The sequence below is a fragment of the Taudactylus pleione genome, unplaced genomic scaffold, assembly GCF_031769625.1.
Source record: "Taudactylus pleione unplaced genomic scaffold, aTauple2 ptg000832l, whole genome shotgun sequence".
Taxonomy (NCBI): domain Eukaryota; kingdom Metazoa; phylum Chordata; class Amphibia; order Anura; family Myobatrachidae; genus Taudactylus; species Taudactylus pleione.
Window position 1 is genome coordinate 40655 of NW_028285234.1, and position 27450 is coordinate 68104.

General features: G+C 47.1%; 1 protein-coding gene across 1 annotated transcript in view; it reads left to right on the plus strand.

Annotated features, from left to right (window-relative positions):
- LOC148474553 (adhesion G protein-coupled receptor G1-like) overlaps positions 1 to 27450 on the plus strand; it is a 374935-nt gene that overhangs the window by 32682 nt on the left and 314803 nt on the right. The window contains exon 3 of the mRNA XM_088458431.1: positions 13077 to 13493. Coding sequence (XP_088314557.1) covers positions 13077 to 13493 — 417 coding nt within the window. The remainder of the gene's footprint in view (positions 1 to 13076; positions 13494 to 27450) is intronic.

The following is a 27450-nucleotide window of genomic DNA, read 5'->3' on the forward strand; positions in this document are numbered from 1 at the left end:
GCTCTCCTCCTTCCCACACCTGTACCCCCATTACTGCTGCGCTCCTCCTTCCCACACCTGTACCCCCATTACTGCTGCTCTCCTCCTTCCCACACCTGTACCCCCATTACTGCTGCTCTCCTCCTTCCCACACCTGTACCCCCATTACTGCTGCTCTCCTCCTTCCCACACCTGTACCCCCATTACTGCTGCTCTCCTTCCCACACCTGTACCCCCATTACTGCTGCTCTCCTCCTTCCTACACCCTTATTACTGCTGCTCTCCTCCTTCCCACACCTGTACCCCCATTACTGCTGCTCTCCTCCTTCCTACACCCCCATTACTGCTGCTCTCCTCCTTCCTACACCCCTATTACAGCTGCGCTCCTCCTTCCCACACCTGTACCCCCATTACTGCTGCTCTCATCCTTCTTACACCCCCATTACTGCTGCTCTCCTCCTTCCCACACCTGTACCCCCATTACTGCTGCGCTCCTCCTTCCCACACCTGTACCCCCATTATTGCTGCTCTCCTCCTTCCCACACCTGTACCCCCATTACTGCTGCTCTCCTCCTTCCTACACCCCTATTACTGCTGCTCTCCTCCTTCCTACACCTGTACCCCCATTACTGCTGCTCTCCTCCTTCCGACACCTGTACCCCCATTACTGCTGCTCTCCTCTTCTTCCCACATCTGTACCCCCATTACTGCTGCTCTCCTCCTTCCTACACCTGTACCCCCATTACTGCTGCTCTCCTCCTTCCTACACCTGTACCCCCATTACTGCTGCTCTCCTCTTCTTCCCACACCTGTACCCCCATTACTGCTGCTCTCCTCCTTCCCACATCTGTACCCCCATTACTGCTGCTCTCCTCCTTCCTACACCTGTACCCCCATTACTGCTGCTCTCCTCCTTCCTACACCTGTACCCCCAATACTGCTGCTCTCCTCTTCTTCCCACACCTGTACCCCCATTACTGCTGGCTCCCCCTCCTTCCTACACCTGTACCCCCATTACTGCTGCTCTCCTCCTTCCTACACCCCCCTTACTGCTGGCTCCCCCTCCTTCCTACACCTGTACCCCCATTACTGCTGCTCTCCTCCTTCCTACACCTGTACCCCCAATACTGCTGCTCTCCTCTTCTTCCCACATCTGTACCCCCATTACTGCTGCTCTCCTCCTTCCAACACCTGTACCCCCATTACTGCTGCTCTCCTCCTTCCTACACCCCCATTACTGCTGCTCTCATCCTTCCTACACCTTTACCCCCATTACTGCTGCTCTCTTCTTCCCACATCTGTACCCCCAATACTGCTGCTCTCATCCTTCCTACACCTGTACCCCCATTACTGCTGCTCTCATCCTTCCTACACCTGTACCCCCATTACTGCTGCTCTCTTCTTCCCACATCTGTACCCCCAATACTGCTGCTCTCCTCCTTCCTACACCTGTACCCCCATTACTGCTGCTCTTCTCCTTCCTACACCCCTATTACTGCAGCTCTCCTCTTCTTCCCACACCTGTACCCCCATTACTGCTGCTCTCCTCCTTCCTACACCTGTACCCCCATTACTGCTGCTCTCCTCCTTCCTACACCTGTACCCCCATTACTGCTGCTCTCCTCCTTCCTACACCCCCATTACTGCTGCTCTCCTCTTCTTCCCACACCTGTACCCCCATTACTGCTGCTCTCCTCCTTCCTACACCTGTACCCCCAATACTGCTGCTCTCCTCCTTCCTACACCCCCATTACTGCTGCTCTCCTCTTCTTCCCACACCTGTACCCCCATTACTGCTGCTCTCCTCCTTCCTACACCCCCATTACTGCTGCTCTCCTCCTTCCTACACCCCCATTACTGCTGCTCTCCTCCTTCCTACACCCCCATTACTGCTGCTCTCCTCTTCTTCCCACACCTGTACCCCCATTACTGCTGCTCTCCTCCTTCCTACACCTGTACCCCCAATACTGCTGCTCTCCTCCTTCCTACACCCCCATTACTGCTGCTCTCCTCTTCTTCCCACACCTGTACCCCCATTACTGCTGCTCTCCTCCTTCCTACACCCCCAATACTGCTGCTCTCCTCTTCTTCCCACATATATATATATAAGCACATTAGCTGGCCGCAGACAGAAAACCCAACATTGTCACAATTTTCACGCTACAGTTTCACAATGAGTGGCTCAGGGTTTCTTACACAACACAGTAGTGAATCCGCCTGGTTAGTGCAGAACAGATGTTGGTACAGATAATAGGGGGGTTGGTACCAGGCTGTTAGTACAGATAATAGGGGGGTTGGTACCAGGCTGTTAGTACAGATAATAGGGGGGTTGGTACCAGGCTGTTAGTACAGATAATAGGGGGGTTGGCACCAGGCTGTTAGTACAGATAATAGGGGGGTTGGCACCAGGCTGTTAGTACAGATAATAGGGGGGTTGGCACCAGGCTGTTAATACAGATAATAGGGGGGTTGGCACCAGGAAGGCAGTGGGCTGGTTATTCTGTTCCCTCATTACTTCCATCTTGTCCTCCATATAACACTGTAGTAGTGAGATAAGAGTGTACAGCCCCCGTCCTGGGGGAGAGGTTTCCGGGAGGGGCCGTGTGTAATGTCTGTGGGAAGCGATAGTGTCATATTTATATTATTGTACTACAGTGTAAGATGCAATGACTTTTATATTGATGCAATGACTTTTATATTGATACAGACTATCAGCGGCTCTCTGATACTTACACTGGTTATTTATTTGATTGATTTAGAATTTCCCAGATAATTGATCTGATACAATATACACAGACCCTCCAACATGACCCGTTCCATTAGGTACACAATGCTCTGCTCCTGGAATTCCCACCTAAAGTATGATTGCAGACACCTGTGCTGGAACACCTGTATCATCTATTACCTAGCTCAACACAGGTGGCTGCAGCCATACATTAAGAGGGAAGTCCAGGAGCAGAGCACGGTGTACGAGTGGTCATGTTGGAGGGGAGCAGAGCACGGTGTACCAGTGGTCATGTTGGAGGGGAGCAGAGCACGGTGTACCAGTGGTCATGTTGGAGGGGAGCAGAGCACGGTGTACCAGTGGTCATGTTGGAGGGGAGCAGAGCACGGTGTACCAGTGGTCATGTTGGAGGGGAGCAGAGCACGGTGTACCAGTGGTCATGTTGGAGGGGAGCAGAGCATGGTGTACCAGTGGTCATGTTGGAGGGGAGCAGAGCATGGTGTACCAGTGGTCATGTTGGAGGGGAGCAGAGCATGGTGTACCAGTGGTCATGTTGGAGGGTAGCAGAGCATTGTGTACAAGTGGTCATGTTGGAGGGTAGCAGAGCATTGTGTACCAGTGGTCATGTTGGAGGGTAGCAGAGCATTGTGTACCAGTGGTCATGTTGGAGGGTAGCAGAGCATGGTGTACGAGTGGTCATGTTGGAGGGTAGCAGAGCATGGTGTAAGAGTGGTCATGTTGGAGGGTAGCAGAGCATTGTGTACAGGAAGAGTGATGCTGTCAGTGTTATCATCTATGGTATAATGTAGTGGTGGTGTTAGTGTCTATATATAATATGCAGGAAGAGGGATGCTGTCGGTGTTATAATCTATGGTATAATGTAGTGGTGGTGTTAGTGTCTATATATAATATGCAGGAAGAGGGATGCTGTCGGTGTTATAATCTATGGTATAATGTAGTGGTGGTGTTAGTGTCTATATATAATATGCAGGAAGAGGGATGCGGTCAGTGTTATCATCTATAATATAATGTAGTGGTGGTGTTAGTGTCTATATATAATATGCAGGAAGAGGGATGCTGTCAGTGTTATCTATGATATAATGTAGTAGTGGTGGTGTTAGTGCCTATATATAGTATGCAGGAAGAGGGATGCTGTCAGTGTTATGATCTATGGTATAATGTAGTGGTGGTGTTAGTGTCTATATATAGTATGCTGTAATAAAGTGTCAGGAAGAGGGATGCTGTCAGTGTTATGATCTGTGATATAATGTAGTAATGGTGGTGTTAGTGTCTATATATAGTATGCTGTAATAAAGTGTCAGGAAGAGGGATGCTGTCAGTGTTATGATCTGTGATATAATGTAGTAATGGTGGTGTTAGTGTCTATATATAGTATGCTGTAATAAAGTGTCAGGAAGAGGGATGCTGTCAGTGTTATGATCTGTGATATAATGTAGTAATGGTGGTGTTAGTGTCTATATATAGTATGCTGTAATAAAGTGTCAGGAAGAGGGATGCTGTCAGTGTTATCTATGATATAATGTAGTAATGGTGGTGTTAGTGTCTATATATAGTATGCTGTAATAAAGTGTCAGGAAGAGGGATGCTGTCAGTGTTATGATCTGTGATATAATGTAGTAATGGTGGTGTTAGTGTCTATATATAGTATGCTGTAATAAAGTGTCAGGAAGAGGGATGCTGTCAGTGTTATGATCTGTGATATAATGTAGTAATGGTGGTGTTAGTGTCTATATATAGTATGCTGTAATAAAGTGTCAGGAAGAGGGATGCTGTCAGTGTTATGATCTGTGATATAATGTAGTAATGGTGGTGTTAGTGTCTATATATAGTATGCTGTAATAAAGTGTCAGGAAGAGGGATGCTGTCAGTGTTATGATCTGTGATATAATGTAGTAATGGTGGTGTTAGTGTCTATATATAGTATGCTGTAATAAAGTGTCAGGAAGAGGGATGCTGTCAGTGTTATCTATGATATAATGTAGTAATGGTGGTGTTAGTGTCTATATATAGTATGCTGTAATAAAGTGTCAGGAAGAGGGATGCTGTCAGTGTTATGATCTGTGATATAATGTAGTAATGGTGGTGTTAGTGTCTATATATAGTATGCTGTAATAAAGTGTCAGGAAGAGGGATGCTGTCAGTGTTATGATCTGTGATATAATGTAGTAATGGTGGTGTTAGTGTCTATATATAGTATGCTGTAATAAAGTGTCAGGAAGAGGGATGCTGTCAGTGTTATGATCTGTGATATAATGTAGTAATGGTGGTGTTAGTGTCTATATATAGTATGCTGTAATAAAGTGTCAGGAAGAGGGATGCTGTCAGTGTTATGATCTGTGATATAATGTAGTAATGGTGGTGTTAGTGTCTATATATAGTATGCTGTAATAAAGTGTCAGGAAGAGGGATGCTGTCAGTGTTATGATCTGTGATATAATGTAGTAATGGTGGTGTTAGTGTCTATATATAGTATGCTGTAATAAAGTGTCAGGAAGAGGGATGCTGTCAGTGTTATCTATGATATAATGTAGTAATGGTGGTGTTAGTGTCTATATATAGTATGCTGTAATAAAGTGTCAGGAAGAGGGATGCTGTCAGTGTTATCTATGATATAATGTAGTAATGGTGGTGTTAGTGTCTATATATAGTATGCTGTAATAAAGTGTCAGGAAGAGGGATGCTGTCAGTGTTATGATCTGTGATATAATGTAGTAATGGTGGTGTTAGTGTCTATATATAGTATGCTGTAATAAAGTGTCAGGAAGAGGGATGCTGTCAGTGTTATGATCTGTGATATAATGTAGTAATGGTGGTGTTAGTGTCTATATATAGTATGCTGTAATAAAGTGTCAGGAAGAGGGATGCTGTCAGTGTTATGATCTGTGATATAATGTAGTAATGGTGGTGTTAGTGTCTATATATAGTATGCTGTAATAAAGTGTCAGGAAGAGGGATGCTGTCAGTGTTATGATCTGTGATATAATGTAGTAATGGTGGTGTTAGTGTCTATATATAGTATGCTGTAATAAAGTGTCAGGAAGAGGGATGCTGTCAGTGTTATCTATGATATAATGTAGTAATGGTGGTGTTAGTGTCTATATATAGTATGCTGTAATAAAGTGTCAGGAAGAGGGATGCTGTCAGTGTTATGATCTGTGATATAATGTAGTAATGGTGGTGTTAGTGTCTATATATAGTATGCTGTAATAAAGTGTCAGGAAGAGGGATGCTGTCAGTGTTATGATCTGTGATATAATGTAGTAATGGTGGTGTTAGTGTCTATATATAGTATGCTGTAATAAAGTGTCAGGAAGAGGGATGCTGTCAGTGTTATGATCTGTGATATAATGTAGTAATGGTGGTGTTAGTGTCTATATATAGTATGCTGTAATAAAGTGTCAGGAAGAGGGATGCTGTCAGTGTTATGATCTGTGATATAATGTAGTAATGGTGGTGTTAGTGTCTATATATAGTATGCTGTAATAAAGTGTCAGGAAGAGGGATGCTGTCAGTGTTATCTATGATATAATGTAGTAATGGTGGTGTTAGTGTCTATATATAGTATGCTGTAATAAAGTGTCAGGAAGAGGGATGCTGTCAGTGTTATCTATGATATAATGTAGTAATGGTGGTGTTAGTGTCTATATATAGTATGCTGTAATAAAGTGTCAGGAAGAGGGATGCTGTCAGTGTTATGATCTGTGATATAATGTAGTAATGGTGGTGTTAGTGTCTATATATAGTATGCTGTAATAAAGTGTCAGGAAGAGGGATGCTGTCAGTGTTATGATCTATGATATAATGTAGTAATGGTGGTGTTAGTGTCTATATATAGTATGCTGTAATAAAGTGTCAGGAAGAGGGATGCTGTCAGTGTTATCTATGATATAATGTAGTAATGGTGGTGTTAGTGTCTATATATAGTATGCTGTAATAAAGTGTCAGGAAGAGGGATGCTGTCAGTGTTATGATCTGTGATATAATGTAGTAATGGTGGTGTTAGTGTCTATATATAGTATGCTGTAATAAAGTGTCAGGAAGAGGGATGCTGTCAGTGTTATGATCTATGATATAATGTAGTAATGGTGGTGTTAGTGTCTATATATAGTATGCTGTAATAAAGTGTCAGGAAGAGGGATGCTGTCAGTGTTATGATCTGTGATATAATGTAGTAATGGTGGTGTTAGTGTCTATATATAGTATGCTGTAATAAAGTGTCAGGAAGAGGGATGCTGTCAGTGTTATGATCTGTGATATAATGTAGTAATGGTGGTGTTAGTGTCTATATATAGTATGCTGTAATAAAGTGTCAGGAAGAGGGATGCTGTCAGTGTTATGATCTGTGATATAATGTAGTAATGGTGGTGTTAGTGTCTATATATAGTATGCTGTAATAAAGTGTCAGGAAGAGGGATGCTGTCAGTGTTATCTATGATATAATGTAGTAATGGTGGTGTTAGTGTCTATATATAGTATGCTGTAATAAAGTGTCAGGAAGAGGGATGCTGTCAGTGTTATGATCTGTGATATAATGTAGTAATGGTGGTGTTAGTGTCTATATATAGTATGCTGTAATAAAGTGTCAGGAAGAGGGATGCTGTCAGTGTTATGATCTGTGATATAATGTAGTAATGGTGGTGTTAGTGTCTATATATAGTATGCTGTAATAAAGTGTCAGGAAGAGGGATGCTGTCAGTGTTATGATCTGTGATATAATGTAGTAATGGTGGTGTTAGTGTCTATATATAGTATGCTGTAATAAAGTGTCAGGAAGAGGGATGCTGTCAGTGTTATGATCTGTGATATAATGTAGTAATGGTGGTGTTAGTGTCTATATATAGTATGCTGTAATAAAGTGTCAGGAAGAGGGATGCTGTCAGTGTTATCTATGATATAATGTAGTAATGGTGGTGTTAGTGTCTATATATAGTATGCTGTAATAAAGTGTCAGGAAGAGGGATGCTGTCAGTGTTATCTATGATATAATGTAGTAATGGTGGTGTTAGTGTCTATATATAGTATGCTGTAATAAAGTGTCAGGAAGAGGGATGCTGTCAGTGTTATGATCTGTGATATAATGTAGTAATGGTGGTGTTAGTGTCTATATATAGTATGCTGTAATAAAGTGTCAGGAAGAGGGATGCTGTCAGTGTTATGATCTGTGATATAATGTAGTAATGGTGGTGTTAGTGTCTATATATAGTATGCTGTAATAAAGTGTCAGGAAGAGGGATGCTGTCAGTGTTATGATCTGTGATATAATGTAGTAATGGTGGTGTTAGTGTCTATATATAGTATGCTGTAATAAAGTGTCAGGAAGAGGGATGCTGTCAGTGTTATGATCTGTGATATAATGTAGTAATGGTGGTGTTAGTGTCTATATATAGTATGCTGTAATAAAGTGTCAGGAAGAGGGATGCTGTCAGTGTTATCTATGATATAATGTAGTAATGGTGGTGTTAGTGTCTATATATAGTATGCTGTAATAAAGTGTCAGGAAGAGGGATGCTGTCAGTGTTATGATCTGTGATATAATGTAGTAATGGTGGTGTTAGTGTCTATATATAGTATGCTGTAATAAAGTGTCAGGAAGAGGGATGCTGTCAGTGTTATGATCTGTGATATAATGTAGTAATGGTGGTGTTAGTGTCTATATATAGTATGCTGTAATAAAGTGTCAGGAAGAGGGATGCTGTCAGTGTTATGATCTGTGATATAATGTAGTAATGGTGGTGTTAGTGTCTATATATAGTATGCTGTAATAAAGTGTCAGGAAGAGGGATGCTGTCAGTGTTATGATCTGTGATATAATGTAGTAATGGTGGTGTTAGTGTCTATATATAGTATGCTGTAATAAAGTGTCAGGAAGAGGGATGCTGTCAGTGTTATCTATGATATAATGTAGTAATGGTGGTGTTAGTGTCTATATATAGTATGCTGTAATAAAGTGTCAGGAAGAGGGATGCTGTCAGTGTTATCTATGATATAATGTAGTAATGGTGGTGTTAGTGTCTATATATAGTATGCTGTAATAAAGTGTCAGGAAGAGGGATGCTGTCAGTGTTATGATCTGTGATATAATGTAGTAATGGTGGTGTTAGTGTCTATATATAGTATGCTGTAATAAAGTGTCAGGAAGAGGGATGCTGTCAGTGTTATGATCTATGATATAATGTAGTAATGGTGGTGTTAGTGTCTATATATAGTATGCTGTAATAAAGTGTCAGGAAGAGGGATGCTGTCAGTGTTATCTATGATATAATGTAGTAATGGTGGTGTTAGTGTCTATATATAGTATGCTGTAATAAAGTGTCAGGAAGAGGGATGCTGTCAGTGTTATGATCTGTGATATAATGTAGTAATGGTGGTGTTAGTGTCTATATATAGTATGCTGTAATAAAGTGTCAGGAAGAGGGATGCTGTCAGTGTTATGATCTATGATATAATGTAGTAATGGTGGTGTTAGTGTCTATATATAGTATGCTGTAATAAAGTGTCAGGAAGAGGGATGCTGTCAGTGTTATGATCTGTGATATAATGTAGTAATGGTGGTGTTAGTGTCTATATATAGTATGCTGTAATAAAGTGTCAGGAAGAGGGATGCTGTCAGTGTTATGATCTGTGATATAATGTAGTAATGGTGGTGTTAGTGTCTATATATAGTATGCTGTAATAAAGTGTCAGGAAGAGGGATGCTGTCAGTGTTATGATCTGTGATATAATGTAGTAATGGTGGTGTTAGTGTCTATATATAGTATGCTGTAATAAAGTGTCAGGAAGAGGGATGCTGTCAGTGTTATCTATGATATAATGTAGTAATGGTGGTGTTAGTGTCTATATATAGTATGCTGTAATAAAGTGTCAGGAAGAGGGATGCTGTCAGTGTTATGATCTGTGATATAATGTAGTAATGGTGGTGTTAGTGTCTATATATAGTATGCTGTAATAAAGTGTCAGGAAGAGGGATGCTGTCAGTGTTATCTATGATATAATGTAGTAATGGTGGTGTTAGTGTCTATATATAGTATGCTGTAATAAAGTGTCAGGAAGAGGGATGCTGTCAGTGTTATGATCTGTGATATAATGTAGTAATGGTGGTGTTAGTGTCTATATATAGTATGCTGTAATAAAGTGTCAGGAAGAGGGATGCTGTCAGTGTTATGATCTGTGATATAATGTAGTAATGGTGGTGTTAGTGTCTATATATAGTATGCTGTAATAAAGTGTCAGGAAGAGGGATGCTGTCAGTGTTATGATCTGTGATATAATGTAGTAATGGTGGTGTTAGTGTCTATATATAGTATGCTGTAATAAAGTGTCAGGAAGAGGGATGCTGTCAGTGTTATGATCTGTGATATAATGTAGTAATGGTGGTGTTAGTGTCTATATATAGTATGCTGTAATAAAGTGTCAGGAAGAGGGATGCTGTCAGTGTTATCTATGATATAATGTAGTAATGGTGGTGTTAGTGTCTATATATAGTATGCTGTAATAAAGTGTCAGGAAGAGGGATGCTGTCAGTGTTATCTATGATATAATGTAGTAATGGTGGTGTTAGTGTCTATATATAGTATGCTGTAATAAAGTGTCAGGAAGAGGGATGCTGTCAGTGTTATGATCTGTGATATAATGTAGTAATGGTGGTGTTAGTGTCTATATATAGTATGCTGTAATAAAGTGTCAGGAAGAGGGATGCTGTCAGTGTTATGATCTGTGATATAATGTAGTAATGGTGGTGTTAGTGTCTATATATAGTATGCTGTAATAAAGTGTCAGGAAGAGGGATGCTGTCAGTGTTATGATCTGTGATATAATGTAGTAATGGTGGTGTTAGTGTCTATATATAGTATGCTGTAATAAAGTGTCAGGAAGAGGGATGCTGTCAGTGTTATGATCTGTGATATAATGTAGTAATGGTGGTGTTAGTGTCTATATATAGTATGCTGTAATAAAGTGTCAGGAAGAGGGATGCTGTCAGTGTTATCTATGATATAATGTAGTAATGGTGGTGTTAGTGTCTATATATAGTATGCTGTAATAAAGTGTCAGGAAGAGGGATGCTGTCAGTGTTATGATCTGTGATATAATGTAGTAATGGTGGTGTTAGTGTCTATATATAGTATGCTGTAATAAAGTGTCAGGAAGAGGGATGCTGTCAGTGTTATGATCTGTGATATAATGTAGTAATGGTGGTGTTAGTGTCTATATATAGTATGCTGTAATAAAGTGTCAGGAAGAGGGATGCTGTCAGTGTTATGATCTGTGATATAATGTAGTAATGGTGGTGTTAGTGTCTATATATAGTATGCTGTAATAAAGTGTCAGGAAGAGGGATGCTGTCAGTGTTATGATCTGTGATATAATGTAGTAATGGTGGTGTTAGTGTCTATATATAGTATGCTGTAATAAAGTGTCAGGAAGAGGGATGCTGTCAGTGTTATCTATGATATAATGTAGTAATGGTGGTGTTAGTGTCTATATATAGTATGCTGTAATAAAGTGTCAGGAAGAGGGATGCTGTCAGTGTTATCTATGATATAATGTAGTAATGGTGGTGTTAGTGTCTATATATAGTATGCTGTAATAAAGTGTCAGGAAGAGGGATGCTGTCAGTGTTATGATCTGTGATATAATGTAGTAATGGTGGTGTTAGTGTCTATATATAGTATGCTGTAATAAAGTGTCAGGAAGAGGGATGCTGTCAGTGTTATGATCTATGATATAATGTAGTAATGGTGGTGTTAGTGTCTATATATAGTATGCTGTAATAAAGTGTCAGGAAGAGGGATGCTGTCAGTGTTATCTATGATATAATGTAGTAATGGTGGTGTTAGTGTCTATATATAGTATGCTGTAATAAAGTGTCAGGAAGAGGGATGCTGTCAGTGTTATGATCTGTGATATAATGTAGTAATGGTGGTGTTAGTGTCTATATATAGTATGCTGTAATAAAGTGTCAGGAAGAGGGATGCTGTCAGTGTTATGATCTGTGATATAATGTAGTAATGGTGGTGTTAGTGTCTATATATAGTATGCTGTAATAAAGTGTCAGGAAGAGGGATGCTGTCAGTGTTATGATCTGTGATATAATGTAGTAATGGTGGTGTTAGTGTCTATATATAGTATGCTGTAATAAAGTGTCAGGAAGAGGGATGCTGTCAGTGTTATGATCTGTGATATAATGTAGTAATGGTGGTGTTAGTGTCTATATATAGTATGCTGTAATAAAGTGTCAGGAAGAGGGATGCTGTCAGTGTTATGATCTGTGATATAATGTAGTAATGGTGGTGTTAGTGTCTATATATAGTATGCTGTAATAAAGTGTCAGGAAGAGGGATGCTGTCAGTGTTATGATCTGTGATATAATGTAGTAATGGTGGTGTTAGTGTCTATATATAGTATGCTGTAATAAAGTGTCAGGAAGAGGGATGCTGTCAGTGTTATGATCTATGATATAATGTAGTAATGGTGGTGTTAGTGTCTATATATAGTATGCTGTAATAAAGTGTCAGGGTGCCACAGTTCTGGTATCCTGTAGATCTTACAATGTACATGAGGCTTCCAGCAGCTCAGACATCCGGAGAATGCCCGTCTGAGTGTAGGGGGAACGGACTGAACACCAAACAGGGAGCACTGCCCGAAATTCCACCCCTACACCCCGCCAGCTCCAGTAATTATTTAGTAACAGTTACTTATATAGCGTAGCATATTCCATTGCGCTTTACAATTGGAATCAACATTAATCGAACAAGACTGGGTTGTAAAAGACAGACATAAAGGTAAGAGGGTCCTGCTCACAAGCTTACACCCTATCGGGCAGGGGTTCCCAACCACGGTCCTCAAGGCACACTAACAGTCCAGGTTTTAGGGATAGCCATACTTGAGCACAGGTGACTTAATTAGTACCTATGCTATTTTGATTTGACCATCTGGTGACAATCATGGATATCCCTAAAACCAGGACTGTTACTGTGTCTTGAAGACCTAGTTTGGGAGTCGCTGTTATAGGGCCAAGCTTACACCCTACAGGGCCAAGCTTACACCCTACAGGGCCAAGCTTACACCCTACAGGGCCAAGCTTACACTCTATAGGTTTAGGCCACAAAACGAGACGGTCTTTTTCCACCACACTGCAATACTGGGCCCCTAATCTGCTGAGTAAGGAGACCCCGATGGGCAGAGATCTGCGCCCTGTAGATGCTGCCATCTTGGCTTGCCGATCCATGCCCAGATGCATGGAAGCAGGTGTGTCTGGAACGCGATGGCGTGTAGTTTAATCTGATGTAACATACCTGAGGGCCAGGCGCTAGAGCATTATATTGTGTGGTGACGATAATGTGCTTCTCTCCAGGGATTGTGCCAGGCGTACACGGGTTCTCAATGTGCGGATGGAGGACGCAGCTGGCTGGTGGAAATACCCTGCGCCACTACAGCGGTTCCAGAGACAATACGGTGACTGTGGTGAACACGGCAGACGCTCTGATAGTCATCTCACCGTTTGCGCCCTCTGATAACCTGACCCTGCAGAGCCATCCTGGGAAGTACAGCTTCTGCGTACACTGGGTTCCCGCTCTGCGCATATTCAATATTACCTATGGGGTAACCAAGTCATGGGAGGTCTCATCCAGGCCGGATATGGAGGTCTTCCCAGTGCCCACCCCACTGACCAGCTGTGACCCCCAGTACCCCCTGATCAACGTGACCATCAATGGGCAACAACAGGGAAATTCATGTCTCTTCAACTACTCCGTCCAGGCCCTGAGCTCCGGTAAGGCCCCTGTATATATCTCATATATACCCGGTATGTACTATAGCACATTACATCAGTATGGTCAGCGAGACTTGATTATAGGCCTAGAGTTATATTATGCAGCCAGAGATTCCTATAATGCTGCACCGATACTGGGGTGTGAGTGGTATACTGGGAGTACAGGTGTAGAGGGAGGTGATACTGGGGTGTGAGTGGTATACTAGATGTACAGGTGTAGAGGGGATACTGGGATGAGTGGTATACTGGGGGTACAGGTGTAGAGGGAGGGGATACTGGGGTGTGAGTGGTATACTAGAGGTACAGATGTAGAGGGGATACTGGGATGAGCGGTATACTGGGGGTACAGGTGTAGAGAGGATACTGGGATGAGTGGTATACTGGGGGTACAGGTGTAGAGAGGATACTGGGATGAGTGGTATACTGGGGGTACAGGTGTAGAGAGGATACTGGGGTGAGTGGTATACTAGGGTACTGGTGTAGAGGGGATACTGGGGTGTGAGTGGTATACTGGGGGTAGAGGGGATACAGGTGTAGAGAGGATACTGGGGTGTGAGTGGCATACTGGGGGTACAGGTGTAGAGGGAGGGAATACTGGGGGACATCACAGCAGCGTATGTGTTTCCTGGGAGCCCCATTGGGTGATGTGAGGAGCGCAGAGGCTCGGTGGGTAAGACGTGTCTGGCAGTGTCAGCCTCTGTACATTACCCCACAGCAGTTTCCTGCCCACAGGGCAGCTGTAGTAACAGATGTGGGCTCAGGAAGCCACAGGGTCACACAGATGGGAACTTCTCACCCCACCGCTACATACATCAACATCTCCCCAGTAATGAGGGAAGCCGCACGTCAGCCATAGCTGGGGAGAGGTTACAGCCAGGTGACTCCTGTGTTACTCCTATATAACCCCAGTAATGAGAGGGAAGCCGCACATCAGCCATAGCTGGGGAGAGGTTACAGCCAGGTGACTCCTGTGTTACTCCTATATAACCCAAGTAATGAGAGGGAAGCCGCACATCAGTCATAGCTGGGGAGAGGTTACAGCCAGGTGACTCCTGTGTTACTCCTATATAACCCCAGTAATGAGAGGGAAGCCGCACATCGGCCATAGCTGGGGAGAGGTTACAGCCAGGTGACTCCTATATAACCCCAGTAATGAGAGGGAAGCCGCACATCGGCCATAGCTGGGGAGAGGTTACAGCCAGGTGACTCCTATATAACCCCAGTAATGAGAGGGAAGCCGCACATCGGCCATAGCTGGGGAGAGGTTACAGCCAGGTGACTCCTGTGTTACTCCTATATAACCCCAGTAATCAGAGGGAAGCCGCACATCAGCCATAGCTGGGAAGAGGTTACAGCCAGGTGACTCCTATATAACCCCAGTAATGAGAGGGAAGCCGCACATCGGCCATAGCTGGGGAGAGGTTACAGCCAGGTGACTCCTGTGTTACTCCTATATAACCCCAGTAATGAGAGGGAAGCCGCACATCAGCCATAGCTGGGGAGAGGTTACAGCCAGGTGACTCCTGTGTTACTCCTATATAACCCCAGTAATGAGAGGGAAGCCGCACATCGGCCATAGCTGGGGAGAGGTTACAGCCAGGTGACTCCTGTGTTACTCCTATATAACCGCAGTAATGAGAGGGAAGCCGCACAGCAGCCATAGCTGGGGAGAGGTTACAGCCAGGTGACTCCTATATAACCCCAGTAATGAGAGGGAAGCCGCACATCAGCCATAGTTGGGGAGAGGTTACAGCCAGGTGACTCCTGTGTTACTCCTATATAACCCCAGTAATGAGAGGGAAGCCGCACATCAGCCATAGCTGGGGAGAGGTTACAGCCAGGTGACTCCTATATAACCCCAATAATGAGAGGGAAGCCGCACATCAGCCATAGTTGGGGAGAGGTTACAGCCAGGTGACTCCTGTTTTACTCCTATATAACCCCAGTAATGAGAGGGAAGCCGCACATCAGCCATAGCTGGGGAGAGGTTACAGCCAGGTGACTCCTGTGTTACTTCTATATAACCCCAGTAATGAGAGGGAAGCCGCACATCGGCCATAGCTGGGGAGAGGTTACAGCCAGGTGACTCCTGTGTTACTCCTATATAACCCCAGAAATGAGAGGGAAGCCGCACATCAGCCATAGCTGGGGAGAGGTTACAGCCAGGTGACTCCTGTGTTACTTCTATATAACCCCAGTAATGAGAGGGAAGCCGCACATCGGCCATAGCTGGGGAGAGGTTACAGCCAGGTGACTCCTGTGTTACTCCTAAATAACCCCAGTAATGAGAGGGAATCCGCACATCAGCCATAGCTGGGGAGAGGTTACAGCCAGGTGACTCCTATATAACCCCAGTAATGAGAGGGAAGCCACACATCAGCCATAGCTGGGGAGAGGTTACAGCCAGGTGACTCCTGTGTTACTCCTATATAACCCCAGTAATGAGAGGGAAGCCGCACATCGGCCATAGCTGGGGAGAGGGTACAGCCAGGTGACTCCTATATAACCCCAGTAATGAGAGGGAAGCCGCACATCAGCCATAGCTGGGGAGAGGTTACAGCCAGGTGATCCTATATAACCCCAGTAATGAGAGGGAAGCCGCACATCGCCCATAGCTGGGGAGAGGTTACAGCCAGGTGACTCCTGTGTTACTCCTATATAACCCCAGTAATGAGAGGGAAGCCGCACATCAGCCATAGCTGGGGAGAGGTTACAGACAGGTGACTCCTGTGTTACTCCTATATAACCCCAGTAATGAGAGGGAAGCCGCACATTGGCCATAGCTGGGGAGTGGTTACAGCCAGGTGACTCCTATATAACCCCAGTAATGAGAGGGAAGCCACACATCAGCCATAGCTGGGGAGAGGTTACAGCCAGGTGACTCCTATATAACCCCAGTAATGAGAGGGAAGCCACACATCGGCCATAGCTGGGGAGAGGTTACAGCCAGGTGACTCCTGTGTTACTTCTATATAACCCCAGTAATGAGAGGGAAGCCGCACATCGGCCATAGCTGGGGAGAGGGTACAGCCAGGTGACTCCTATATAACCCCAGTAATGAGAGGGAAGCCGCACATCGCCCATAGCTGGGGAGAGGTTACAGCCAGGTGACTCCTGTGTTACTTCTATATAACCCTAGTAATGAGAGGGAAGCCGCACATTGGCCATAGCTGGGGAGTGGTTACAGCCAGGTGACTCCTATATAACCCCAGTAATGAGAGGGAAGCCGCACATCGGACATAGCTGGGGAGAGGTTACAGACAGGTGACTCCTGTGTTAATCCTATATAACCCCAGTAATGAGAGGGAAGCCGCACATTGGCCATAGCTGGGGAGTGGTTACAGCCAGGTGACTCCTATATAACCCCAGTAATGAGAGGGAAGCCACACATCAGCCATAGCTGGGGAGAGGTTACAGACAGGTGACTCCTGTGTTACTCCTATATAACCCCAGTAATGAGAGGGAAGCCGCACACTGGCCATAGCTGGGGAGTGGTTATAGCCAGGTGACTCCTATATAACCCCAGTAATGAGAGGGAAGCCACACATCAGCCGTAGCTGGGGAGAGGTTACAGCCAGGTGACTCCTGTGTTACTTCTATATAACCCCAGTAATGAGAGGGAAGCCGCACATCGGCCATAGCTGGGGAGAGGTTACAGCCAGGTGACTCCTGTGTTACTCCTATATAACCCCAGTAATGAGAGGGAAGCCGCACATCGGCCATAGCTGGGGAGTGGTTACACCCAGGTGACTCCTATATAACCCCAGTAATGAGAGGGAAGCCGCACATCGGACATAGCTGGGGAGAGGTTACAGCCAGGTGACTCCTATATAACCCCAGTAATGAGAGGGAAGCCGCACATCGGCCATAGCTGGGGAGAGGTTACAGCCAGGTGACTCCTATATAACCCCAGTAATGAGAGGGAAGCCGCACATCGGCCATAGCTGGGGAGAGGTTACAGCCAGGTGACTCCTATATAACCCCAGTAATGAGAGGGAAGCCGCACATCAGCCATAGCTGGGGAGAGGTTACAGCCAGGTGACTCCTATATAACCCCAGTAATGAGAGGGAAGCCGCACATCGGCCATAGCTGGGGAGAGGTTACAGCCAGGTGACTCCTATATAACCCCAGTAATGAGACGGAAGCCGCACATCAGCCATAGTTGGGGAGAGGTTACAGCCAGGTGACTCCTGTGTTACTCCTATATAACCCCAGTAATGAGAGGGAAGCCGCACATCAGCCATAGCTGGGGAGAGGTTACAGCCAGGTGACTCCTGTGTTACTCCTATATAACGCCAGTAATGAGAGGGAAGCCGCACATCGGTCATAGCTGGGGAGAGGTTACAGCCAGGTGACTCCTGTGTTACTCCTATATAACCCCAGTAATGAGAGGGAAGCCGCACATCAGCCATAGCTGGGGAGAGGTTACAGCCAGGTGACTCCTATATAACCCCAGTAATAAGAGGGAAGCCGCACATCGGCCATAGCTGGGGAGAGGTTACAGTCAGGTGACTCCTGTGTTACTCCTATATAACCCCAGTAATCAGAGGGAAGCCGCACATCAGCAATAGCTGGGGAGAGGTTACAGCCAGGTGACTCCTATATAACCCCAGTAATGAGAGGGAAGCCGCACATTGGCCATAGCTGGGGAGAGGTTACAGCCAGGTGACTCTGTGTTACTCCTATATAACCCCAGTAATGAGAGGGAAGCCGCACATCAGCCATAGCTGGGGAGAGGTTACAGCCAGGTGACTCCTGTGTTACTCCTATATAACCCCAGTAATGAGAGGGAAGCCGCACATCAGTCATAGCTGGGGAGAGGTTACAGCCAGGTGACTCCTGTGTTACTCCTATATAACCCCAGTAATGAGAGGGAAGCCGCACATCGGCCACAGCTGGGGAGAGGTTACAGCCAGGTGACTCCTATATAACCCCAGTAATGAGAGGGAAGCCGCACATCGGCCATAGCTGGGGAGAGGTTACAGCCAGGTGACTCCTATATAACCCCAGTAATGAGAGGGAAGCCGCACATCGGCCATAGCTGGGGAGAGGTTACAGCCAGGTGACTCCTGTGTTACTCCTATATAACCCCAGTAATCAGAGGGAAGCCGCACATCAGCCATAGCTGGGGAGAGGTTACAGCCAGGTGACTCCTATATAACCCCAGTAATGAGAGGGAAGCCGCACATCGGCCATAGCTGGGGAGAGGTTACAGCCAGGTGACTCCTGTGTTACTCCTATATAACCCCAGTAATGAGAGGGAAGCCGCACATCAGCCATAGCTGGGGAGAGGTTACAGCCAGGTGACTCCTGTGTTACTCCTATATAACCCCAGTAATGAGAGGGAAGCCGCACATCAGCCATAGCTGGGGAGAGGTTACAGCCAGGTGACTCCTGTGTTACTCCTATATAACCCCAGTAATGAGAGGGAAGCCGCACATCGGCCATAGCTGGGGAGAGGTTACAGCCAGGTGACTCCTATATAACCCCAGTAATGAGAGGGAAGCCGCACATCAGCCATAGCTGGGGAAAGGTTACAGCCAGGTGACTCCTGTGTTACTCCTATATAACCCCAGTAATGAGAGGGAAGCCGCACATCGCCCATAGCTGGGGAGAGGTTACAGCCAGGTGACTCCTGTGTTACTCCTATATAACCCCAGTAATGAGAGGGAAGCCGCACAGCAGCCATAGCTGGGGAGAGGTTATAGCCAGGTGACTCCTGTGTTACTCCTATATAACCCCAGTAATCAGAGGGAAGCCGCACATCAGCCATAGCTGGGGAGAGGTTACAGCCAGGTGACTCCTATATAATCCCAGTAATGAGAGGGAAGCCGCACATCAGCCATAGCTGGGGAGAGGTTACAGCCAGGTGACTCCTATATAACCCCAGTAATGAGAGGGAAGCTGCACATCAGCCATAGTTGGGGAGAGGTTACAGCCAGGTGACTCCTGTGTTACTCCTATATAACCCCAGTAATGAGAGGGAAGCCGCACATCAGCCATAGCTGGGGAGAGGTTACAGCCAGGTGACTCCTATATAACCCCAGTAATGAGAGGGAAGCCGCACATCAGCCATAGTTGGGGAGAGGTTACAGCCAGGTGAACCCTGTGTTACTCCTATATAACCCCAGTAATGAGAGGGAAGCCGCACATCAGCCATAGCTGGGGAGAGGTTACAGCCAGGTGACTCCTGTGTAACTTCTATATAACCCCAGTAATGAGAGGGAAGCCGCACATCGGCCATAGCTGGGGAGAGGTTACAGCCAGGTGACTCCTGTGTTACTCCTATATAACCCCAGAATTTAGAGGGAAGCCGCACATCAGCCATAGCTGGGGAGAGGTTACAGCCAGGTGACTCCTGTGTTACTCCTATATAACCCCAGTAATGAGAGGGAAGCCGCACATCAGCCATAGCTGGGGAGTGGTTACAGCCAGGTGACTCCTATATAACCCCAGTAATGAGAGGGAAGCCACACATCAGCCATAGCTGGGGAGAGGTTACAGCCAGGTGACTCCTATATAACCCCAGTAATGAGAGGGAAGCCACACATCGGCCATAGCTGGGGAGAGGTTACAGCCAGGTGACTCCTGTGTTACTTCTATATAACCCCAGTAATGAGAGGGAAGCCGCACATCGGCCATAGCTGGGGAGAGGGTACAGCAAGGTGACTCCTATATAACCCCAGTAAAGAGAGGGCAGCCGCACATCGCCCATAGCTGGGGAGAGGTTACAGCCAGGTGACTCCTGTGTTACTTCTATATAACCCCAGTAATGAGAGGGAAGCCGCACATCAGCCATAGCTGGGGAGAGGTTACAGCCATGTGATCCTATATAACCCCAGTAATGAGAGGGAAGCCGCACATCGCCCATAGCTGGGGAGAGGTTACAGCCAGGTGACTCCTGTGTTACTCCTATATAACCCCAGTAATGAGAGGGAAGCCGCACATCAGCCATAGCTGGGGAGAGGTTACAGACAGGTGACTCCTGTGTTACTCCTATATAACCCCAGTAATGAGAGGGAAGCCGCACATTGGCCATAGCTGGGGAGTGGTTACAGCCAGGTGACTCCTATATAACCCCAGTAATGAGAGGGAAGCCACACATCAGCCATAGCTGGGGAGAGGTTACAGACAGGTGACTCCTGTGTTACTCCTATATAACCCCAGTAATGAGAGGGAAGCCGCACATTGGCCATAGCTGGGGAGAGGTTATAGCCAGGTGACTCCTATATAACCCCAGTAATGAGAGGGAAGCCACACATCAGCCATAGCTGGGGAAAGGTTACAGCCAGGTGACTCCTGTGTTACTTCTATATAACCCCAGTAATGAGAGGGAAGCCGCACATCGGCCATAGCTGGGGAGAGGTTACAGCCAGGTGACTCCTATATAACCCCAGTAATGAGAGGGAAGCCGCACATCGGCCATAGCTGGGGAGAGGTTACAGCCAGGTGACTCCTTTATAACCCCAGTAATGAGAGGGAAGCCGCACATCGGCCATAGCTGGGGAGAGGTTACAGCCAGGTGACTCCTATATAACCCCAGTAATGAGAGGGAAGCCGCACATCGGCCATAGCTGGGGAGAGGTTACAGCCAGGTGACTCCTATATAACCCCAGTAATGAGAGGGAAGCCGCACATCAGCCATAGTTGGGGAGAGGTTACAGCCAGGTGACTCCTGTGTTACTCCTATATAACCCCAGTAATGAGAGGGAAGCCGCACATCAGCCATAGCTGGGGAGAGGTTACAGCCAGGTGACTCCTGTGTTACTCCTATATAACCCCAGTAATGAGAGGGAAGCCGCACAGCAGCCATAGCTGGGGAGAGGTTACAGCCAGGTGACTCCTGTGTTACTTCTATATAACCCCAGTAATGAGAGGGAAGCCGCACATCAGCCATAGCTGGGGAGAGGTTACAGCCAGGTGACTCCTGTGTTACTCCTATATAACCCCAGTAATGAGAGGGAAGCCGAACATCAGCCATAGCTGGGGAGAGGTTACAGCCAGGTGACTCCTATATAACCCCAGTAATGAGAGGGAAGCCGCACATCGGACATAGCTGGGGAGAGGTTACAGCCAGGTGACTCCTATATAACCCCAGTAATGAGAGGGAAGCCGCACATCGGCCATAGCTGGGGAGAGGTTACAGCCAGGTGACTCCTATATAACCCCAGTAATGAGAGGGAATCCGCACATCGGCCATAGCTGGGGAGAGGTTACAGCCAGGTGACTCCTATATAACCCCAGTAATGAGAGGGAAGCCGCACATCAGCCATAGCTTGGGAGAGGTTACAGCCAGGTGACTCCTATATATCCCCAGTAATGAGAGGGAAGCCGCACATCGGCCATAGCTGGGGAGAGGTTACAGCCAGGTGACTCCTATATAACCCCAGTAATGAGACGGAAGCCGCACATCAGCCATAGTTGGGGAGAGGTTACAGCCAGGTGACTCCTGTGTTACTCCTATATAACCCCAGTAATGAGAGGGAAGCCGCACATCAGCCATAGCTGGGGAGAGGTTACAGCCAGGTGACTCCTGTGTTACTCCTATATAACGCCAGTAATGAGAGGGAAGCCGCACATCGGTCATAGCTGGGGAGAGGTTACAGCCAGGTGACTCCTGTGTTACTCCTATATAACCCCAGTAATGAGAGGGAAGCCGCACATCAGCCATAGCTGGGGAGAGGTTACAGCCAGGTGACTCCTATATAACCCCAGTAATAAGAGGGAAGCCGCACATCGGCCATAGCTGGGGAGAGGTTACAGTCAGGTGACTCCTGTGTTACTCCTATATAACCCCAGTAATCAGAGGGAAGCCGCACATCAGCAATAGCTGGGGAGAGGTTACAGCCAGGTGACTCCTATATAACCCCAGTAATGAGAGGGAAGCCGCACATCGGCCATAGCTGGGGAGAGGTTACAGCCAGGTGACTCTGTGTTACTCCTATATAACCCCAGTAATGAGAGGGAAGCCGCACATCAGCCATAGCTGGGGAGAGGTTACAGCCAGGTGACTCCTGTGTTACTCCTATATAACCCCAGTAATGAGAGGGAAGCCGCACATCAGTCATAGCTGGGGAGAGGTTACAGCCAGGTGACTCCTGTGTTACTCCTATATAACCCCAGTAATGAGAGGGAAGCCGCACATCGGCCATAGCTGGGGAGAGGTTACAGCCAGGTGACTCCTATATAACCCCAGTAATGAGAGGGAAGCCGCACATCGGCCATAGCTGGGGAGAGGTTACAGCCAGGTGACTCCTATATAACCCCAGTAATGAGAGGGAAGCCGCACATCGGCCATAGCTGGGGAGAGGTTACAGCCAGATGACTCCTGTGTTACTCCTATATAACCCCAGTAATCAGAGGGAAGCCGCACATCAGCCATAGCTGGGGAGAGGTTACAGCCAGGTGACTCCTATATAACCCCAGTAATGAGAGGGAAGCCGCACATCGGCCATAGCTGGGGAGAGGTTACAGCCAGGTGACTCCTGTGTTACTCCTATATAACCCCAGTAATGAGAGGGAAGCCGCACATCAGCCATAGCTGGGGAGAGGTTACAGCCAGGTGACTCCTGTGTTACTCCTATATAACCCCAGTAATGAGAGGGAAGCCGCACATCAGCCATAGCTGGGGAGAGGTTACAGCCAGGTGACTCCTGTGTTACTCCTATATAACCCCAGTAATGAGAGGGAAGCCGCACATCGGCCATAGCTGGGGAGAGGTTACAGCCAGGTGACTCCTATATAACCCCAGTAATGAGAGGGAAGCCGCACATCAGCCATAGCTGGGGAAAGGTTACAGCCAGGTGACTCCTGTGTTACTCCTATATAACCCCAGTAATGAGAGGGAAGCCGCACATCGCCCATAGCTGGGGAGAGGTTACAGCCAGGTAACTCCTGTGTTACTCCTATATAACCCCAGTAATGAGAGGGAAGCCGCACAGCAGCCATAGCTGGGGAGAGGTTATAGCCAGGTGACTCCTGTGTTACTCCTATATAACCCCAGTAATCAGAGGGAAGCCGCACATCAGCCATAGCTGGGGAGAGGTTACAGCCAGGTGACTCCTATATAATCCCAGTAATGAGAGGGAAGCCGCACATCAGCCATAGCTGTGGAGAGGTTACAGCCAGGTGACTCCTATATAACCCCAGTAATGAGAGGGAAGCTGCACATCAGCCATAGTTGGGGAGAGGTTACAGCCAGGTGACTCCTGTGTTACTCCTATATAACCCCAGTAATGAGAGGGAAGCCGCACATCAGCCATAGCTGGGGAGAGGTTACAGCCAGGTGACTCCTATATAACCCCAGTAATGAGAGGGAAGCCGCACATCAGCCATAGTTGGGGAGAGGTTACAGCCAGGTGACTCCTGTGTTACTCCTATATAACCCCAGTAATGAGAGGGAAGCCGCACATCAGCCATAGCTGGGGAGAGGTTACAGCCAGGTGACGCCTGTGTAACTTCTATATAACCCCAGTAATGAGAGGGAAGCCGCACATCGGCCATAGCTGGGGAGAGGTTACAGCCAGGTGACTCCTGTGTTACTCCTATATAACCCCAGAAATTAGAGGGAAGCCGCACATCAGCCATAGCTGGGGAGAGGTTACAGCCAGGTGACTCCTGTGTTACTCCTATATAACCCCAGTAATGAGAGGGAAGCCGCACATCAGCCATAGCTGGGGAGAGGTTACAGCCAGGTGACTCCTATATAACCCCAGTAATGAGAGGGAAGCCACACATCAGCCATAGCTGGGGAGAGGTTACAGCCAGGTGACTCCTGTGTTACTCCTATATAACCCCAGTAATGAGAAGGAAGCCGCACATCGGCCATAGCTGGGGAGAGGGTACAGCCAGGTGACTCCTATATAACCCCAGTAATGAGAGGGAAGCCGCACATCGCCCATAGCTGGGGAGAGGTTACAGCCAGGTGACTCCTGTGTTACTTCTATATAACCCCAGTAATGAGAGGGAAGCCGCACATCAGCCATAGCTGGGGAGAGGTTACAGCCAGGTGATCCTATATAACCCCAGTAATGAGAGGGAAGCCGCACATCGCCCATAGCTGGGGAGAGGTTACAGCCAGCTGACTCCTGTGTTACTCCTATGTAACCCCAGTAATGAGAGGGAAGCCGCACATCAGCCATAGCTGGGGAGAGGTTACAGACAGGTGACTCCTGTGTTACTCCTATATAACCCCAGTAATGAGAGGGAAGCCGCACATTGGCCATAGCTGGGGAGTGGTTACAGCCAGTTGACTCCTATATAACCGCAGTAATGAGAGGGAAGCCACACATCAGCCATAGCTGGGGAGAGGTTACAGCCAGGTGACTCCTATATAACCCCAGTAATGAGAGGGAAGCCACACATCGGCCATAGCTGGGGAGAGGTTACAGCCAGGTGACTCCTGTGTTACTTCTATATAACCCCAGTAATGAGAGGGAAGCCGCACATCGGCCATAGCTGGGGAGAGGGTACAGCAAGGTGACTCCTATATAACCCCAGTAATGAGAGGGAAGCCGCACATCGCCCATAGCTGGGGAGAGGTTACAGCCAGGTGACTCCTGTGTTACTCCTATATAACCCCAGTAATGAGAGGGAAGCCGCACATTGGCCATAGCTGGGGAGTGGTTACAGCCAGGTGACTCCTATATAACCGCAGTAATGAGAGGGAAGCCACACATCAGCCATAGCTGGGGAGAGGTTACAGCCAGGTGACTCCTATATAACCCCAGTAATGAGAGGGAAGCCACACATCGGCCATAGCTGGGGAGAGGTTACAGCCAGGTGACTCCTGTGTTACTTCTATATAACCCCAGTAATGAGAGGGAAGCCGCACATCGGCCATAGCTGGGGAGAGGTTACAGCCATGTGATCCTATATAACCCCAGTAATGAGAGGGAAGCCGCACTTCGCCCATAGCTGGGGAGAGGTTACAGCCAGGTGACTCCTGTGTTACTCCTATATAACCCCAGTAATGAGAGGGAAGCCGCACATCAGCCATAGCTGGGGAGAGGTTACAGACAGGTGACTCCTGTGTTACTCCTATATAACCCCAGTAATGAGAGGGAAGCCGCACATTGGCCATAGCTGGGGAGTGGTTACAGCCAGGTGACTCCTATATAACCCCAGTAATGAGAGGGAAGCCACACATCAGCCATAGCTGGGGAGAGGTTACAGACAGGTGACTCCTGTGTTACTCCTATATAACCCCAGTAATGAGAGGGAAGCCGCACATTGGCCATAGCTGGGGAGTGGTTATAGCCAGGTGACTCCTATATAACCCCAGTAATGAGAGGGAAGCCACACATCAGCCATAGCTGGGGAAAGGTTACAGCCAGGTGACTCCTGTGTTACTTCTATATAACCCCAGTAATGAGAGGGAATCCGCACATCGGCCATAGCTGGGGAGAGGTTACAGCCAGGTGACTCCTGTGTTACTCCTATATAACCCCAGTAATGAGAGGGAAGCCGCACATCGGCCATAGCTGGGGAGTGGTTACAGCCAGGTGACTCCTATATAACCCCAGTAATGAGAGGGAAGCCGCACATCGGACATAGCTGGGGAGAGGTTACAGCCAGGTGACTCCTATATAACCCCAGTAATGAGAGGGAAGCCGCACATCGGCCATAGCTGGGGAGAGGTTACAGCCAGGTGACTCCTATATAACCCCAGTAATGAGAGGGAAGCCGCACATCGGCCATAGCTGGGGAGAGGTTACAGCCAGGTGACTCCTTTATAACCCCAGTAATGAGAGGGAAGCCGCACATCGGCCATAGCTGGGGAGAGGTTACAGCCAGGTGACTCCTATATAACCCCAGTAATGAGAGGGAAGCCGCACATCGGCCATAGCTGGGGAGAGGTTACAGCCAGGTGACTCCTATATAACCCCAGTAATGAGAGGGAAGCCGCACATCAGCCATAGTTGGGGAGAGGTTACAGCCAGGTGACTCCTGTGTTACTCCTATATAACCCCAGTAATGAGAGGGAAGCCGCACATCAGCCATAGCTGGGGAGAGGTTACAGCCAGGTGACTCCTGTGTTACTCCTATATAACCCCAGTAATGAGAGGGAAGCCGCACAGCAGCCATAGCTGGGGAGAGGTTACAGCCAGGTGACTCCTGTGTTACTTCTATATAACCCCAGTAATGAGAGGGAAGCCGCACATCAGCCATAGCTGGGGAGAGGTTACAGCCAGGTGACTCCTGTGTTACTCCTATATAACCCCAGTAATGAGAGGGAAGCCGCACATCAGCCATAGCTGGGGAGAGGTTACAGCCAGGTGACTCCTATATAACCCCAGTAATGAGAGGGAAGCCGCACATCGGCCATAGCTGGGGAGAGGTTACAGCCAGGTGACTCCTGTGTTACTCCTATATAACCCCAGTAATGAGAGGGAAGCCGCACATCAGCCATAGCTGGGGAGAGGTTACAGCCAGGTGACTCCTGTGTTACTCCTATATAACCCCAGTAATGAGAGGGAAGGCGCACATCAGTCATAGCTGGGGAGAGGTTACAGCCAGGTGACTCCTGTGTTACTCCTATATAACCCCAGTAATAAGAGGGAAGCCGCACATCGGCCATAGCTGGGGAGAGGTTACAGCCAGGTGACTCCTATATAACCCCAGTAATGAGAGGGAAGCCGCACATCGGCCATAGCTGGGGAGAGGTTACAGTCAGGTGACTCCTGTGTTACTCCTATATAACCCCAGTAATAAGAGGGAAGCCGCACATCAGCCATAGCTGGGGAGAGGTTACAGCCAGGTGACTCCTATATAACCTCAGTAATGAGAGGGAAGCCGCACATCGGCCATAGCTGGGGAGAGGTTACAGCCAGGTGACTCCTGTTTTACTCCTATATAACCCCAGTAATGAGAGGGAAGCCGCACATCAGCCATAGCTGGGGAGAGGTTACAGCCAGGTGACTCCTGTGTTACTCCTATATAACCCAGTAATGAGAG